The sequence below is a fragment of the Strigops habroptila genome, chromosome 6, assembly GCF_004027225.2.
Source record: "Strigops habroptila isolate Jane chromosome 6, bStrHab1.2.pri, whole genome shotgun sequence".
Lineage (NCBI taxonomy): Eukaryota > Metazoa > Chordata > Aves > Psittaciformes > Psittacidae > Strigops > Strigops habroptila.
Window position 1 is genome coordinate 47,894,478 of NC_044282.2, and position 17,863 is coordinate 47,912,340.

General features: G+C 46.4%; 1 protein-coding gene across 4 annotated transcripts; it reads right to left on the reverse strand.

Moving 5' to 3' along the window:
* Nucleotides 1-212: 212 nt before the first annotated feature.
* Nucleotides 213-10,305, reverse strand: ODC1 (ornithine decarboxylase 1). Of its 4 annotated transcripts, none has more exons than XM_030490212.1 (11): nucleotides 10,006-10,305; nucleotides 6,952-7,096; nucleotides 6,612-6,785; nucleotides 6,270-6,442; nucleotides 5,850-5,984; nucleotides 5,619-5,700; nucleotides 5,199-5,282; nucleotides 3,767-3,929; nucleotides 3,567-3,679; nucleotides 3,070-3,284; nucleotides 213-694 (listed from the first exon to the last, which is right to left on the reverse strand). In XM_030490212.1, the coding sequence occupies exons 2-11, from the start codon at nucleotides 7,051-7,053 to the stop codon at nucleotides 553-555; spliced, it is 1,383 nt and encodes a 460-aa protein (XP_030346072.1). In that variant the 5' UTR covers nucleotides 7,054-7,096; nucleotides 10,006-10,305; the 3' UTR covers nucleotides 213-552. The 4 variants fall into 4 exon arrangements, with proteins under 4 accessions (XP_030346072.1, XP_030346070.1, XP_030346071.1 ...); XM_030490210.1 differs by having other exon boundaries at nucleotides 3,558-3,679; XM_030490211.1 differs by having other exon boundaries at nucleotides 3,558-3,679; nucleotides 6,952-7,071; nucleotides 10,006-10,250.
* Between the last annotated feature and the right edge of the window lie 7,558 nt (nucleotides 10,306-17,863).

A 17,863-nucleotide genomic window follows, 5' to 3' on the forward strand; every position in this document is an offset into this window, starting at 1 on the left:
TTTGTGCACCACATACGAAAAAGACACAGCTTAGCTTCCCTACCCATTAAGGGGTTCCTTCACTTCAGTTGGGAGGGTGGAGCTAGGGGAGATAGCAATTGCATTATTCATTTATTGATAAGCTCTGGGCTCGCAGCACCTGGTCTGCCTTCATACATGCCACAAGGGCCATCCATGACAGATTCATTTTCAACAGATTAACCAAACACAGGTCCAGTTATTTCAATATACTTTATTTTAAAACAGGTAGGTCACAAAACACTAAGCTTAGCCCATTCTGCCATACACAAGCTACAAATACTTGTTTGACAGTTGAGGGTCAGTCTTTAGTAGCATACATGAAAAGTGAATAAAAATCCATATAAAACAATATTCAAATAGTTTCCATAGGAACACAGATAATTGTGACCCATCTCCCAGTTGTTTTTGTTGCATTTATGCCAAACCTAAACTTTAAAAAACCACTTAAAAATTCTAGCAAGAATTAAGTTAATGGTCCCCCAAATGCCCTAAATTCAATGACTAACCTTGCAGCTAATTACTAAGTATTACCTATACGTTAATACTAGCTGAAGCACAAGTTGCTGGATATTCAATCCCACTTTCCCAGGCACAAGAGAGTGGCAGACTAGCAACATCCTGCTCCTCCACTTCAGCCAGGAACCCTCGCTCCTTGATCTGCTGCATTAGTTGCCTAGAAAAAAAGAAAATTAAACAGTCAAAACGTGTTTCACTATCATGTGCCAAAACGAAGGTAACAAAGGACTTTTTTTAACTGCTAGGGAGCATGAAATGAAATCTTTACTTATTATCTGCAATCCAGACAATATTACCAGAGGGGAAAAGGGGCTAAATAGCTAAATAAATAACGAAAATCAAAGGCAGAGTGTGTGCAGGTCACTTGTGGCTGGCTAGGTTTTAGGGCAAATTGGTTTCCCCATTTCTGGGTAGGTCCTAGATCTGCAAAGATGCACGTATATACCTATAGCTACATCTATATCCACATGCCATACAGACCTAATGAGTTAGCGCCCAATAGTTAAGAATTTCAGATCTATGTCACGGACTGTCCCTTATCCCACACCTTCACATTCCTGGGTAACCTGAATCACATAAAAGTGTGTGATGACCGACTAGAAATGCAGAGGAGCCGACCAGCGAGAGCCATGCAACTCCCTCCATACTCTGAAAACCTCACTTGACTGAGTTTTTGGACTTAGTTACCTTATACTATACGAGAGGCAAGAAGTTGTGCTACTACATCCCTTACCCTTCACTGTTACCCAGCCTGTCCTCACAGGAGAGGTGCTCCAGCCCTCTGACCATCTTTGTGGCCCTCCTCTAGACTCACTCCAAGAGGTATACGTCCTTATGCTGGGTTCTCCAGAGCTGGACGCAGTACTGCAGGTGGGGTCTCATGAGAGCAGCATAGGGGGGGAAAATCACCTCCCTCAACTGGCCGTTCATCCAAGGCTACAGCCCTCTTTCAGCCCTACAAGACCACCTGCTTTTTCTATTCTGGCAAGAAAATTCTGTGATACAAGCTGGCCCCTAACCGAGGGGGAAGTATCAATGAAGTTACAGTGAAGATCTTTCTAGGACAGGCTGAGAGAGTTACAACTTGTTCAGCCTGGAAAAGAGAAGGCTCCAGGCAGACCTTAGAGCAGCCTTCCAGTATTTAAAGTGGGCCTGCAAGAAAGCTGAGAAGGGACTTTGTACAAGAGCATGTAGTGACAGGACAAGGGGGAATGACTAAACTGAAAGAGGGTAAATTTAGATTAGATGTAAGGAAGAAATCCTTTACTATGAGGGTGGTGAGACACTGGAGCAGGTTGCCCAGAGAAGTTGCGGATGTTCCACCCCCAGAAGTGTTCAAGGCCACGTGGGACAGGGCTTTGAGCAACCTGGTGTAGTGGAAGGTGTCCCTACCCCATCTAGCTCCAAGGGAGTTGGAGCTAGATGATCTTTAAGGTCCCAAACCATTCTGTGATGGTTATCTGTGATGCCTCACAAAGTATTACATTTTAACAGAAACCCTGTGCTATAGAAAAACAGCGAATTATTCTCCTTTGGAGCCATTTTCAGTTCAGTTAGATGTAAGTTTGGAGTCTTATGGGAAGCCTAAAAGCTTCATTTGGTTTGAGAAACACTTCAATTGACAGGAGGTTTCACTGGAAAAGGCTAGGAAAGGAAAAGCAAGACTCATTGTTTCCATCGTAAGAGCTTCCTCTTACTTTTATGTCAGGAATTACCCTGAACTTAAGCACTTTCAGTAAATCTGAAAGCAACCTAATAGCAAAGTTAAACATGCTTTAGGGTAGTGCTGCTGTCCAAATGCCCTCTGCCAGTTTAGTAGGAAGACTTCAATGCAGAGGTAAGGGACTCCTTCTGTAAAAGTGGGCTTTGCTGTAAGAGATGAGATCCCTTAACCTGTCTTGCACAGAGAGCATCCAGGCTACTTTAGTGTTTAAGGTGTAGTTCCACAGTATTCTTGCACTCAAAAGGTGCCTGCCTTCTTTGCTAAGCTGTTTAATAACTCCCCATTGAGATCTAGTACTCTGAACTGAACAATGAGCCAGAGCTCAACCTAAACTAAGGACTAGCTCTCAATTAAACTGACAGATCACATAGTGAAGTGCACTGTTGAGTGTGCCTCCATCCTGCAGCCAAAATTTAGCAAGCTATCAACTTAGAAGACAGCATACTATTAGAACTGTTAATAACTGGCCTCTAATTACCAGTCACAGAAGCTAAGTGTAAAGAATATGTAATGATTCTATAATGTTGTGCAAGAGTGAAACTAGAAGCCCAGGTTAATGAAAAGACTCCTAATATTACCCTTTTAAAAGCACCTCTCCTGGAAATGAGCATGTTATAGAAAAGAGTTAATTGGTAATGTTAGCATTGTTGTAAGCACACAGCAAAACACATTCATACAAGAAGGTTTTACAAGAGCTATGACACAGAAACCACGGCCCTTTTTGTTCAGGGACAGCCAACTGGCATGAGCTATTCACTACAGTCATTTGTATCAACAGCACTGATGGATCAAGATACTTAATTACTAACCATGCTGGTCTTGATATCACATAGTGTATTGTTGGCCTCTGGAATCCATTGAAAGTAGAAGCTGCTGCAACAGTATAGGCACCCATGTTTTCAAACAGGATCCAATCACCAACTTGCAACTCTGGCATATTAAAGCGCTCGACAATACGATCTAGGCCATCGCATGTTGGTCCCCATATGCTGCAGGAATAGCAGCTGTCATCTGGTTTAGGCCGCTAAAGAAGAGTTCAGTATAATTAGTTTGACTGTCAAAACAGAGCTTTCAGAAGTAATATCATAATTAGCATAACATTCCACCTCACAGAGAAGAGGAAGAGCTGCTCACAGGCCCTTCTCCACTCCAAGCTTTAAAATTAGTTTTGTTGCATGCTTCCCAAGGCTAATGCCAGATTCCGGCAACACAAAGGGAGCAGTGAACCAAGAAGCAGCTGCTGTGACGAGGGTTCTCCCGCACCCATGATACATGACTAGTACGTGATATTTCTTACCGCGCATACCTTTTGCAGAACTGGTTTAACATGTGCATGATCATACAAGATGCAGTTGAACGATCCATAGACACCATCATTCACATAGTACATAAGAGTTTTGTCATTTGCATCATCTTCATCTGGAAGAAGTTGACATACCAGTAAGAGAATGCTTGGAAAGAAACACACAACTGGCTAGAAGTAAGATTAGGTCTAGATTTACATACCATCAGAACCTGTTTGCTCCTTTAAGACAATTTTTTTTGCAATGATGTTGACTGCCAGTGTGAATGCTGATGCCACATAGTATCTTCCTGGCTCTGCAATAATATTTATTCCAGAATCTGAAGGGAAGTATTTATCCAGTGCTGGGTTGATAACACTTGTGATCTAGGGAAGAGTCAGTTGCTGATATTAGAACTTCAGCAGTTAGTCAGGTGCTATTTTAGACGTCCGAGTCGGACTTTCATGCTGAAAATGATGTACTGGTCAAGTGCGTGATAACTATTAGCATATTGTAAACAATATTGATTGCTTTTGCTTTATTTTCCCACTCAAAGTTTTGTTTGTATTAAAAGCTTGCACAAAGCAACAAAAGCAGACAACATTTGCAGCTTAAAAATTTCAGTGACCAAACAGCTCATGTTTGAGTCTATGGAAATTACCCCTCCTAGGACTCATTAAGTCAGTATTAATGCCCTGCAACTCCCCACACTTCCAATTTTGACTTCTAGTCCACTTGTAGTTCTGCTAATCATGCAATATTCCCCAGCTTTCTGCATCCGGAAGACAGAAGACTATCATCAGCTTTCAAATTCAGTTCCCTACATCAACAGTTATTTCCAAGTTCTGAGGTTATCAGTGATTAAGCAGCTGCCTCCAACCGCAGTATGACTGTGTTGTCATAGAGCCTGATGACAACATCATTTGCTCCCAACAATCTCTGTAAGCCAATACTGCACTACGAGAAGCCAGCCTTCATGAGGATGTATTACAAGTGAGACAACGTTAAGCAGGAAACTTAGCTTAGCATTAGCAGGAAACTCACTTTAGGTAACTTATTTGCTGTCTCCTTGTGTAAATATGTAACATCATTTAACACCACGTTAGGTTAGACTGGCAAGTGTTCTGACAACACTGCTCCAAGTGGAAGTCTGTCAACACCCAGCCACCTTGTCTCTTTCTGAAAAGACAACTATTTCTGTGTGAAAGCAAACTAGAGAACACTGATCAGTTAAAAAATGATCCAAAAGCTAGTTCTAAACCAAATCAGACACCGATGAGTTTGCTGCAATCCAGAAGGGCAGCATAGGCTCAGGACTACCTTTTCACCCTATTTGGGAGCACTGCTGATCTAGATAGTCTGAAGTCCAGCATCAACTGGAAGAAGTCTATGTCAGCAAGAATCAAGCCTGCAATTAAAACCTGCTTTACAAGTTTGATATCTCTGCATGCTTATGTAGTCATTTAGCTATGTATCTGATGGGTTCATCTAATTTTCAGTTTTCAGATTCATTTCTCTTTTCCTCTAAATCAAATTTCTGACCAAGCAGACAAATTTTCTTCTTGCAAGTACGTCTGCTACAAATAGAAAAACCAAGATTTTGTTTAATCCAAACTGACATTCAGAATTACTCTACGACCAGAGAAAAGCTATACCTCTTCAAATTTAAGCTTGACATCTTCAGAGCCAGGGAAGCCACCACCAATATCAAGGAGATACATATTGAAGCCAAGTTCAGCCTAAAATGAGATTAACAGCAACACTGTCAAGAAAGCAGCTCTTAGTTTATCACTGTAGCCTAAAAAGTAACGTAAAGCCATTTCATCAATACTTGGAACACAGCTAATTCATTGCGTTTAAGTAATAAAGTCACTTGAGTTTGAGCTGCTGATTTTAGCGCGTTTGTAGATGAGGTTTGCAGAACTGGTCTAAGTAAGCGATCATGACCTCAAAAATTCCAACAACATGCAATCAGCAACTTGGCTAGCTTTTAACCCCATAACAGTTTTACACTCAATTCAAGTTTTGCCACAACAGTTGAGCAGTAGTTCCAGAGAAAGTAGAACTAGACTTACTCCCATATCAAACACACAGCGGGCATCAGAAATGGCTTGAACAAAAGTCTCTGGGTCTGTACATCCACTTCCAACATGGAAACTATGAAGAAATACAAAATATCAGTTGTTATTTGGCAAATTAGTAGAGCAGTTCATACAAAACTCAAGTCACCATATGCAGAGGCATCTCTGCCAGGTATGCCACTTAAATATTATTTACTATGACTGCATAGTGATCTATCAACGCACCTTACTCCAATGATGGCAAGGTCAAGTTCTTTTGCACGCTCCAGAAGCAGCCTGCTAGTCTTAAGTGTAGCTCCAAATTTAACACTCAGACGACAAACTGCTTTGGAGTCATCAGTTGTAATGCGCAAGACTAACCTAGAAATAGGAGAAATGAGAGTTTAAGTTCCAGTATAAAAGACATCATTATCAGGCAGGTATGACCTTAGAATGAGACTGAACTTAAACACACAAGCTTTCCTGTATGTCTCTTCCTAATGTGCCAGTAAACTATACAGGATTAGATTTCACTGGCTAAAAGTACTTTTCTTGTAGCTTTACAGCCTATCTTAACTAATGAAGAACAAGACTCAGATAACAGCAGATGTTTCCGTAACTTGGGAACCCAAGCAAGGACTACACAGAACAATTAGCATAACTTACTTGGCTTTTGGATGGGCCCTTGCAACTTTCATTAGTTCTACTTCACTATCAAATGTCATCATCTGTACACCACTGCTGGCAGCGTGTTTGATTTGAGATACTTGTTTGCAGGGATTTGCATATATTATTCGCTCAGGAGGTACACCAATGCTCTGTATCAGCTGTATTTCCGTCTGAAGAGAGAACAGATTACACTTGTGAAAAGATATTTCTAGATGGATGATTAAAGTAAACAGCACAACAAAAGCAACACTGTTTGGTTATGTTTAATTTTATAGGAATACATCTTGCAAAGCTGAACATACCCCAACGTCATAGATTATAACAGAGTCAAGATCTTACCTTACTGGCGCAATCAAATCCTGCACCAAGAACAGCAAGTGTCTTCACTACAGCTTTGCTGTCGTTACATTTGACAGCGTAGAAGGGGGTTACCCGAGGAAGGGCTTTATGCCACCGCACATGCTTCTTTACAATATCCCCGAGGTCAGCAACATAAAAGGCATCTTTATCATCCTAGAGCAAATACACATCTTAGTTACAAACAACAGATAACAGGATAAGCCTAGAGTCAGCATTTGAGGAGGAGGTTGCCTTGCAGATCATCTGCAAAGACAACTTGTTCCACTAGTTTATAAATTTGTGGCGTCATAAAATGCAGTGATCTTCCTATCATACTTACAGAAGATGACACTTCATTTATTTTTTGGTCAAGGATATCCTTGGCAGCAAAGCCTTCGTCAAGGAAGGTGAATTCAAATTCTTCATTGCTGAAGCTACTCATGATTTCCAAGATTTCAGGCTTATGTGGAAGGATTTAAGACAATCTGTTGAAACCGAAAGAGAAAGAAAAAAAAAAAAAAAAAAAAAAACCCAAACACCCCACATTCAATACTTCACTTAAACTCATACGATTTACATTCGCTACTTCAATGTAGCCATTATATGACCACAACGTAGCGGTCATACAATTTACAATTATACAACTCCTACAGTGATTACTAACAGCGGCATAGATTAGGAGTTTACATAGATGACAGATCAGATTTAATCAGAACCAAGGCGGCACTCCACAAAATAATCTTGCTAGCTTGAAGGCTAGTTCTCCTCTGTCCAGCACCTGTATGATCTACTCAACCTAGTCAAAGGAAAAAAAAAAAAAAAAAAATCAAATACTGTCAGACATTATTAGTCTAAGTCCCTGGAAGCTTCCACTGTCTTCACCTTCACCTCCACATCAGAGCTGTTAATTTTAAGGCTAGTGACAGTGGCAACCTACTTACCACTTTTAAAAGATACCCAAACTCTTGAGCACTTTTGTAGCTCATCAGTTTCCGGGAAAAGGGCTTTATGTTACTACAGACAGAATCTGAGGATGTTACTGACTTCTGAGTAGTAACAACTCTCACTAGGTCCAGACCAGTTCAGACTATGCATAAGCCAGCCATGAGATGACAGCTTTCCTTGAAGTTGCTCTGTTGGTGGTTACAGCTTCCCTGTTCTACCCATGACCTCCAAGCTACACAAGGAAAACCTCAGCTGTCAGAAGTGGCAGATAAGATAGATAACCACTAAGAGTGGTTCCTAACTGTGACCTCTTAACAGTGATCCCAATTAACACTTTATAACAGGATTTTATAGTAGTCCTTAAGAAATATTCCTTGTTAACAGAAATCTATCGGCCAAGTAGAAAGCCCCTTGACAGCCAGAACTAAAAAGCAACAGCACATTCCTCTGACATCTGAGACCCATGAAGCCCATGGCAAAGTTATGGGTCATCCTTTTACTGGGTAGACCAAATAGAGGATTGACAGTCTACTCCATTAAGCTGTTAACTTGAGCAGAAGTGTGTGCTACCTTTTAAAGACCTCAGGCTTGCAAGTGACTCATAGGGAAGATATGGTTTCATGTAACCAGGTCCAGCCCTCTTCCTTCTCTCAGCATGTTTTACACTCAATCTAGTCATACAGATTGGGACTGAAGATTATGTAAACTCTAAATTATTCTCTACCCTCCGTTACATCACCGTTCCCTCTACTTTCAAGAGGACTGGCTATAAAGTGTATGAAAAGTAACTTGTGTTTTATAGCTGTTACAGATTAACGAGGTTCTGAGGCTAACAGAATCACTCATTCCATATACAAGAATCCATTAAACTTTTATCTACTGAATGACTCTGAGAAGTCAGCAATTATGACTTCATTTCAGCCTTCAGAAGCATATGGCAGCTGAACTGCCAGTGTCGAGAGCTACTTCACATTTTTTGATAATTTCTCCCTTAGAGATAAACCAGATTTGAGATTCAAACTAGATTAAGCTTTAACTCTAATGAAATATAACCCAACAATCCACCAAGAAATTCTTTCAAATGCAGTGTCAATTCTCCCAGAAGCGGGATTAAAGTCTTCTTTTAAAAGCCTCTTTGAAAGAGCCTTAAGAAGCAGCAAATTAAACACTTCTCAGGAAACTGTTTGTCACTAAAGAGAAACAGCAGCATATTGTAAGACAATTTCAGCAAGATGTTGCAGCTTTGCAGAAAGCAGTTTAGGGACTTCCAGCTGTGGTTAAGAGAAACAAACACCATCAGGCAGAATTTAGTTTATCCGGCCCTCTGCACAGTGCTGCATGAAAAACACTTTTCCTATTTTCCCCTCTAAGATGGGAATTACTTTTGCTGGACACTGCAGACTGAGAAGTTCTTGCAAGCTTTCCATCTCCACCTTATTGCACAATTTTAACTACAGTGTAATTACACATAATATAGACAGAACATGATCATGTAGATGCAAATTGTAGCCTCCCAGTGTATATTTCTATTTGGACTGCGTGCAAAGTGTCTGCAGCTTCCAGAAGAACGGCAATTTGTGCTCATTTAGAAGTTGCTCTCCAGAACATTCCCTTATTCAGCAGCTGTATTTAGACACAGCTGAGTCATGCCTGCAGGCTCTGTACTCAAATAGCGAACCTGCGTCTCGAACGAGTGCCCGAGGCGTTCCTTACCCGGGTGGTAGCAGGTCGCTGCCGACTGCTACCGGCCAGGAATCGGCTGGTTGCCCTGCTCCCACTGACGGCCTTTCTCCCTGTAAAGCCATCCGGTGCTTGGTTGTGCTGCCTGACTCGGCACCGAACGCTCCAGCCGCAGATGCTGCGGCATCCTGAGGCAGCACCTCAGGCTGCCCTGGGGGTCGGCTTTACTAAAGCCTACATCGCCTTGCAGTTACCTCCCACTCCCGAGACCCTCGGAGGACCAGCAGCCCGCAGAAGAGCCCGGCTGCCGCCTGGGGCCAGGGATGCGCCGAGCCGAGCCCGCGTAAGGGCAAGCCGGGCGCCTCGAGCCACGTTCCTGCCGCGCACCTGCCTCTCCCCACGCCGGAAACAGCCCGGCGGGGCCGTCCCCTCCCCCGCTCCCGGGACGCGCCAACATCTCCCCAGGCAAGCCGGCCTGACGCGTTCGCAGCCGCCCGGAGCCTGCCGCCTTCTCCCCACACCCCGCTCCCTTCCCCGCCCCGCTGGGGCTGGGGATTCCCCGGGCGCGGCAAGAGGGAGGGAGGCCCCGTGCCCGGCGGCAGCAGCCGGCGCCCAGCCCGGGCCGCTTGGCAGCGGCCCCGCAGACACGTGGCTCCGCGCCGGCCGGCTTCCGCCGCGCGCGCCTGCCCCGGCCCCTTCCGTCCGTCCAGCTCCGCTCCGCTCCCCGCCCGGCCCGGCACACGCCGCCGCTCGCCTCGCCTCTCCTCACCTCAGGCAGCGGTGGCGGGAGCTGCTGTCAAGCCTCAGCGGCGGCGGCGGCCGGTGCCCTCGCTCCGAGCCGCCTCCTCCTCCTCCTGCGAGCCGGGCGCGGTGCGAGGAGCCGGGCGGGAGGCGCCCTGCCGCCTGAGGAGGAGCGGGGCCGGCTGGGCGAGTGGCACGCCGCGGCTGACAAAGCTCCACTGGCCCCGCTGCGCTCCTATATATAGGGCAGCCCGCGTCGCTATGGCAACGCACCAGCTCAAACCAGCCCCGATCGGCTACGACCGGGTAGGGACTCTGGCCAGCCGCTATTGTGACGTCGCCGCGAACATGCGCAGGGCGCGCCACGCCCCCCCGTCCGCCCCGCCCCGGGTCGCGCTGTGCACTGAGCGCGTCGGGTCTCTGCGGCAGCGGGCGGTGTGGCGACACCCCGCGGCCTGACCGCTCCCCTCCCCTCCCCTCCCCGCTCCGCACCCCGGCCGTGCCGCGTCCCGCAGCGCGGTGTGCGCCGTCCCGCCCGCCCGCCGCAGCACCCCTGCGCGGGCAACCAGGGGCTCCGGCTCCGGGCGATGCTTCGGCACATGCCAAATGAAGCGCTGAGCCAGGGGACTCGGGAGTGTCATGCTCATAAGATCGGTGGGGTGACACGCTGGAAGCATTGGTCCCCTGCAAAGCCATTCCATAACGTTCAGGTGTCGGGGCTGGCTGCTGCCCGCGGTGGTGCTGTCTCCATCCCTGTACACCACGGATGTCACCCAAAACACTACTCCTAATGCTGACCGTCTTTTTCCCTTGCTGTCACACTGATACCTGTTTCCGCTGTAATGTTGTCTCCTGATGCGCTGTCTTAATTAAGAAATAGGCTTTAGTGGAAGTTGTAAGCAGGTATAAACTCCATAAATTCATTTCTGTTTTAGCCCTGGAATGACCACTTAGTGCTCTTGCCTGGACAGGCACTTTCTGTCCCTCTCTTTAAAGCGTTCAAGTCTTGCCCATGGCAGATGCAAGCCCACAGGGACCAAGTCCGTGTCCTGCCACTGTATGTGGGAACTCTGAAGGATGGAGCTGCTCTTGCTATGCTGAAAAGGGAATTTTTACACCCCATCAGCTCAGGGGCACTAGTGAGAAAGCAGGAAACCTTCCTGCAGCATACGCCGCAGGATGGACCCCAGGGTGCTCCTGCTCCCCATAACCAAATCACTGGTGTCTATTTTAATTGAGCTAGTGGCTTTCTGAAGGCCACTACCGGGCCCTGCCCTTCCACAGAGCTGCCAGATGGACACCACTACATGGGGAAGGAAAACCCTCAGCCCTGTGTGGGGAAAGGTGATGGGAAAAGCCGGCCGCTGCAGGATGCAGGGTCATCTCATGGAGGTACTGAAAAGGCTGTGCCCACCAGCCTCAGAGGTCCAGTCCTCTCACTGAGCCCAGCAGGAAAATCCACTGTATTTCAGGCAGATGTGGATCAATGGGATGTGCTTGTGTGTCCTCCCCAGACCCTTGGTGCTGGAGCTGGGCTGTGGAGGAGGGCAAGGCTGGCGCTGCACAAGAATCCCTTCAAGGAGTAAAATAAAGGAAAACACCAAGATCAAGCAGATAAGAAACAAAAGGCAAGGTGGGCCACAGCCAAGAGAAATGCGTTGGAACAGAGCTGGCTTTGGTTAAAATAGTGAAACGAAAGAAAGAACAAAAGCTCCTAACAGATTAAAATATATATTTAGTGTGTGTGGCCACAAGGGCAAACTGGGGAAGGTTTTCTAAATAACAGCAAGTGAGCAGTGGCGTAAACTGTTCCAGCGTGTAGCACCCACATCAGCTGGTGCCCAGGACACTACCTTCCCTCTGCAGCTACTCCTGTTGCTGCACAAGCATTGCCTGTGCTAATTCACCAAACACCCAGAGGAGTTTCACATCACCTCCCCTGACAGTTAACAGGGCAAATAACAGGGCTCGCAAGCCCCTGGATTTGGCTCCATGGGCAGCAGATATAATCTAAGTGTTGAAAAAGCAGCCAGAGAGAGAAGAGAAGGGCTGTGCTACCACCGGAGGAGCCAGCGGCTCACTGAGCTGGCAGAAAAGCAAGGGCCGAGGCTGGGATGGGGATGGTGGCCATCATCCGGCCCTGGCATTCCACTTGCATCCTTCTGGTCGTTGTTCCCCCTTCTACCCTCTGGTTAGGGCTGGATGAGAGCCTGTGGCTCGATATCCACTGGAGTCCAGGTTGACCAACCTCAGCTAGCACAGGAGGGCAGCTGCTGATGAGAAGGCATGACTCAGGTATGGATGTGAGACAACACAGAGCCGTACCTGAGCCTGGAGAGCAAAGGCTGGACTGCTCTAAGAGAAAAAAGCAGCAAGAACAGCCATGGGTTGTAATTATCCGAGGAACTGGCGGATGTCAGCTCTTTGCAGGTGATTAATAGTAATGTTATATCAGCTCCTCAAAAGGATGGGATTACCGAAATGTTTTACTCCCCTCACAGTTTTTGTCTCTGGAGGCTTCTAGAGCTGCTGGTGGCAAGGGCTGGCCTGTGAGGAGCATGAGGTTTGCAGGAAGTGTCCCTGCACAGGAAGGGAACGGGGCTGGACCTGGGTCTCCATGCCAGAGGACAGCCAGGGACAGCCGTCAGGCACAGCAGGTGAGAGCAGGGAGGCATATCCTTTGCTGCCCGTTCTCTGACTAGTGCCCTGAGGGTCTGCCCAAGCTGCTCTGAAGGGTGTGAGAAGCTGCACAGGTCCGTGGGTGACAGGAGCAGAGCAGATCCTCGGTCTTAACAGCTGGGAGGTGCTCCTGCAGCTCCTCGCAAGTCATTGCCAATCTCAAACTACCTCACATGAAGCAGTTGCTTGGGCCAAAAATGTTTTCCAGAAGAGGGCACTGGAAAAGCATTTGTTGTCAGGAGACTGTGGCCGCATCTTGCTGATGTTTCCCCTCCTCGCTTTCTCTCCAGGCAGGGCCCTTGCTGCTGTGGCAGGACAGGGGATGGGGAGCATTTTCTGGCTACCCTGTAGCTGTCCATGTCTTCTACATCTTGCAGCAGCAACAGCCTGGTGGTCCCTGGTCCTGCCAAGTGGTGGGTCTCCTGGCTTTTGCAAACCCTCGAATCTGGGAGGAGCTGAACCCAAATCCCAGGTTCCTGCAACTGCCGGCCAAGCAGTGAGAGCTGCCTGGTGGGAGAGGGACAGTCTCCCCGGACAGCCCCATCACAGCAGCTGGAGGAAACCTCGAGGTAAAGCCTGGCATTTCTTGGCTGCTGTCTTTCCCTCTGAGCCTACCCAGGGGCTTTGCGCTTCAGAAATTGAGCCCTGTGATGGCTTGTGGAGGTAAGTTAGTAGTGCCTTCACTTTATAGATATAAAAGTGGCACAGAGGGAGATTCAGTGATTTACCCAGGCTTGTGGAGAGTAAAATCCAGACTGGGCTGTGCTGAGGTGTGGACCTGTGCAAGGTGGAGATCCTTTGCAGGCTATGGGGTGCAGAACACATGCATGGGGGTCTCCTGTGGGGCTACCCCAGGCTCTCTGGGGGCAGCAGCTCCTCACTCTCTTTTGGTTTGTTGGCCACTGAACAGAGAAAAAAAGAGCTATAGATTGCCCCTGCCATTAAAAAAAGACCATTAGAGAAAACATATTTGCAGGATACATTTTTGCCATCTTTTATTACAAATCTTCCAGGCATTTGAATGCAGTTTCTTGCCTCTCAGTGCTGCAAATGTGATGTGGCATGCTTTTGAGTCAAAGCAACAAGCTGAAATAGCTCCTTGCAGTGGCAAAACTAAAGGAGTTGGAGTGACTGAAAACCTTGTGGAGTGACCAAAAGCCTTGTGAAGTGACTGGAAAGCTTTGCTTTGCTTTGCAGCTCCCCTGCAGGAGTGCTTACTGTTCTGTTTTCTACCTTGCCTTTTTTAGGAGAAAGTAGCCCCAGTATGTTCAAAACGAGTCATTCACAGACACATACCATGAGGTGAAGCACATAACTCTGACATTACAGCACCACTTTCATGTCTGAGGCTCTTCCAGTCCTTCACATTTACAGATTTGAGATAAAAAAGAGAGACATTTAAAAAGTCAGTGCTCTCACATGCATGTTGTTAATATACTTGATACAGCAAGGTGTTTGAGTATTATCATCCTCTGTATGAGCTCAGCATCCACCAAAGGTGAGCCAGATCATAAGATTTAGCATTTGTTATATTTAATACACATATTCTATAGGCAATATATAATGGTATAATGGAGATTGAAAATACCCTGTATCTTAGTAAACTCTTCATCTCATCTTACTCTCAACGAAGACAATGTCAGAATTCTCTGAGAGTCAGGAAGTGTGAGAAGACTCGTGAGCATTAGATTGAAAAGCAGAGGTCAGCCTGTACTGTGGGATCAGTGGAGAGAAAACCCTGGAAGTGACAGATTGATTTTGTGTGTGCAGCCAGCAGAGTGCTGTTTACACCAGAATGTGGGGAGGCAATGGCCAGTCCTGCTGGCATAGCACTGTGGTGTTCAGCCTGTGGACTGCATCTCTCTCAAGTAGAGGACTGTTTTCTGCCGTGGCAAAGAATTGCTGGGACCAAGGGTCATTGCTGTCACACATAATGCACAGCCAGCTTCTGAGCCCACCACAGGCAAGACCTTCATTTACTCCAGAAATAACCCGAGAGTTTGAGCACGTTTCAAGTTTTGAGCGAGGAACCATTTGGTGCTTTTAAGTGTAGCAAGTGTCGCATCAAACGATGACCACTGACAATGTTGGTGCTGGATCTGACCCGTGTATGCATCTTGCCAATGGCCACTCAGAGAAGATGTGTTTGACAAGGAGAGTGGCAGCAGGACTTGAAATATACCCCAATTTGCAGAAATTCACACTTTGTAGATTTAAATCCTAAGCTCTCTCCCATGGATCAGATCTTTAGGTGTTGTGCAAGCACAGTGAGGTTACAGACTGCTCCAGCAAACTCCCAATTGCTGGTGGGAAGTTCAGTGCATGACGTGAGGAGACAGGGAACCACAGCAGCCTATGGCACGTGTTGGAGAGGAGACCCAGCCCTGTAGGACTTTGTGTGTGCGTGTTGCACATACTGATAGTTGATCGCAAAGGTTTCTCTTCTGGTTAATGTGTGTCCCAGTGCAGAGCTCTGAGTACACGCTAACGCTTCGCAGTAAAACTAAGGACAGGTAGAAAGCTTAGTGTCTTGGTTTTCATCACAGCCTTCCTCTGACTTTTACTGTCATCAGATATACAAGTGACAGGAACATGTTTGACATCTTTTTCTCTTACAGAAATGCAAAATATAAGAAACCCATCAGAAGTCAGCATGGTTTCCTGGGGTGCATGGCAGCATTAGACTTCAGTTATCTCCGATAGGAGGAATTGTTGATGTGAAGCGTAGAAGTGAATATACTGGATAGTGCATCAAATCTGTGTCAGGGCCCAGAACATTTGGAGGAAAGAGACAAGTGTAAAATTTAGAAGATTATAAATTCTGGATATGTTAAGCATGACAACTACTCATTCTCTTCTGTGATAATACTAGGTATATATTATGTAGCAGTCGGCTTTCCAGACTAACTGAGAACTTCTGAAGGTTTCCATGTCAGCGGAAGGGAATAATAATCTGGACCATACCTTCCACTTTCACAAATGGCAAAGGACTTTGAAGAGGTAGTGTGTTGGTTCGTTACTTTTAATTCATCTCCAGGGGAATGTTAACGGTTGTGACCTCACCGACACAGTACCCACTGCAAACAGACATGAAGCAACACCTCACAGCTGAAAGTCTCACATTTGGATTACGGTTTCAGTTTAATCCAGGATGAGTTTCATCTGGTGAAGAGCAGTTTTCAAGAGCTGTCTAGCTGAAGGGTAGCTACAAAGATGGTGCACAAGTCTTCTCAGTATTGCCGAACAGTCTAGCGAGGAATAACGGCCATAAATTGTGGCTTTAGGGCTTCAGGTTGGACATCAGGAGAAACTTCTCCAGGAGAGTAGTGCAGCCCCACAACAGAGGTGGGTTGGCCATCCTTGCAGATTTTCAAGCTTAAACTAGAAAAAGCCATGGCTGACCTGAAGATAGCTCTGCTATGAGTTTGAGGTTGGACAGGAGACCTCCTTTCCAGCTGGTCTTTCTGGCTCTGCGTTCTGCATTCAGGTAAGCCCATGGGTGATACAAACAGACCTCACAACATTTTTCTGACCAACCCACTAAAGGCATGCATAGAGGTGTCTGCGTGCTAGAGACACGGCAAGGAAGGAACGGAGGATGTCATAATGGGAGGTGGGTGACCTTCTTCTCCAAAGAACATGCTTCCTGGCTGTTGCACAGCTCCCGTGTTGGACCAGTGCTTCAGACAAGGACATTGAAGTGGACGGTCAGATGCACTTGCAGCTAGGAGACGGACATCATGGTGCTTCAGGCCTGTGCAAGGGGGAAGGAAAATGAGAGAGCTTTCTCTGGGAGGGGGACACGGGACTGCCAGGCTTCTGGCTGTGGCCTTGCTCCTTGCTGTCCTTTGGCAACCTGTGCAGCAGGTGCCTGAAAAACTGTATTCCTCATTCGCTTGCAAAAGCGCGCAGGGGGAAGGGCCAAACAGGCACATGTTGTGCTTCAAGAATGACATTTGGCCATGCTGATGAGATCCTATATCCATTAGAGACAGCAGCAAGTTGCAGCTGAGCTAGGCTTTTACCTCCCTTCTCTAGCAGGCTAAATAAACCTCTGAAAACCTGAGCTTTGGGAAGGTCAAAATTCGGATCCAGATTTTGTCATCTGCTTGGTCCTTTCGTTAACAAGATGGACTTAACTACTGGCAGCAGGAACAGTTTTGTGGAATGAGGTGTAAAGTTCTGTGTCTCAATGTGGAGCCCAGGGGCACACAATGGTCTTTTCATTGCCCAAACACACCGAATCCCTCAATTGTCCCATGGATAGGACCTGCCTGAAGTCAAGGGGAACGGTGTGCATGAAGTGGTAGCGCAAAAGGAAGGATCGGGCCCTCAGAGGTATATTTTCATCATAATGTTTGAAGATTTACGTGTATAACTACGCAACTCAGGGTGAGACTGTGCCTCTAAGGCAAAACATATGAGCTCATATAAAGAATTTATCATTATAATAACAATTTGCATTTCTATAGAACCTTTGATCTTAGGATCTCAAAGTGCTTAACAAACACAAATTAATTAATCCTCACAACTCTCCTGCAAGGTAGACATGTATTATGGAGAGACGCTAGCAGCTAGCTTTCCATTATAAGTCTCATTTTAACTACCTCCGAACTTTGCCAAAACTAAACCAATACACACAAAAATTTCACAAGTATGATCTTGTCCTTGGGTAGGACCTTTTTAGAAATTGCGGGGCAAATAGGATAAGATAGTTTAAGATAAGTAGGTTAAATGGGGAGACCAAGCATATATCTCTGAATGAACTAATGCACATGCTCCATTAGTCCAGAGGGGAGGGAAATGCAGAATTTGGGAAAGACACTTACTTCTCCGTAACTTGCCAGCATGGAGATTCCAAGGTCGTAAATGGTTATTCATTATGCACTCTATTATTTATTAAATCAGTGAGCTAGATGAGTGCAGGAGGTGGCCTGCTTTTCTAAATGAGAGGGTCCTTCTCTAGGATCTGCACTTGGCCCCCGCTATGAAGAGGAAATCACCGAGAGCCACGTATTACCTCCTTTGGGGTGTTGCTCTTTAAAACCTTTGGGAAAGGCTGGGTGAGCAGACCCACTGATGCTCTGGTGTCATGGGTGGAATATCACCTTTAAGGAGAGGCTGCCAAAGACAGCCGGAGAGCCAGTGTCTGGCAGCGTGCCCACATGAGGGATGGAGAGCGAGAACAATTTCTTCCTCTGCACGCA

Coding starts and splice junctions, on each gene's coding strand:
- ODC1 (XM_030490210.1), bottom strand. CDS start 7,053: ATGAGTAGCTTCAGCAATGAAGAATTTGAATTCACCTTCCTTGACGAA. Junction 3,930..5,198: donor TCAAGCTTAAATTTGAAGAG/GTATAGCTTTTC, acceptor ACTCTTCCCTAG/ATCACAAGTGTTATCAACCC. Junction 3,285..3,557: donor TTCTGCAAAAGGTATGCGCG/GTAAGAAATATC, acceptor ACTCTTCTTTAG/CGGCCTAAACCAGATGACAG.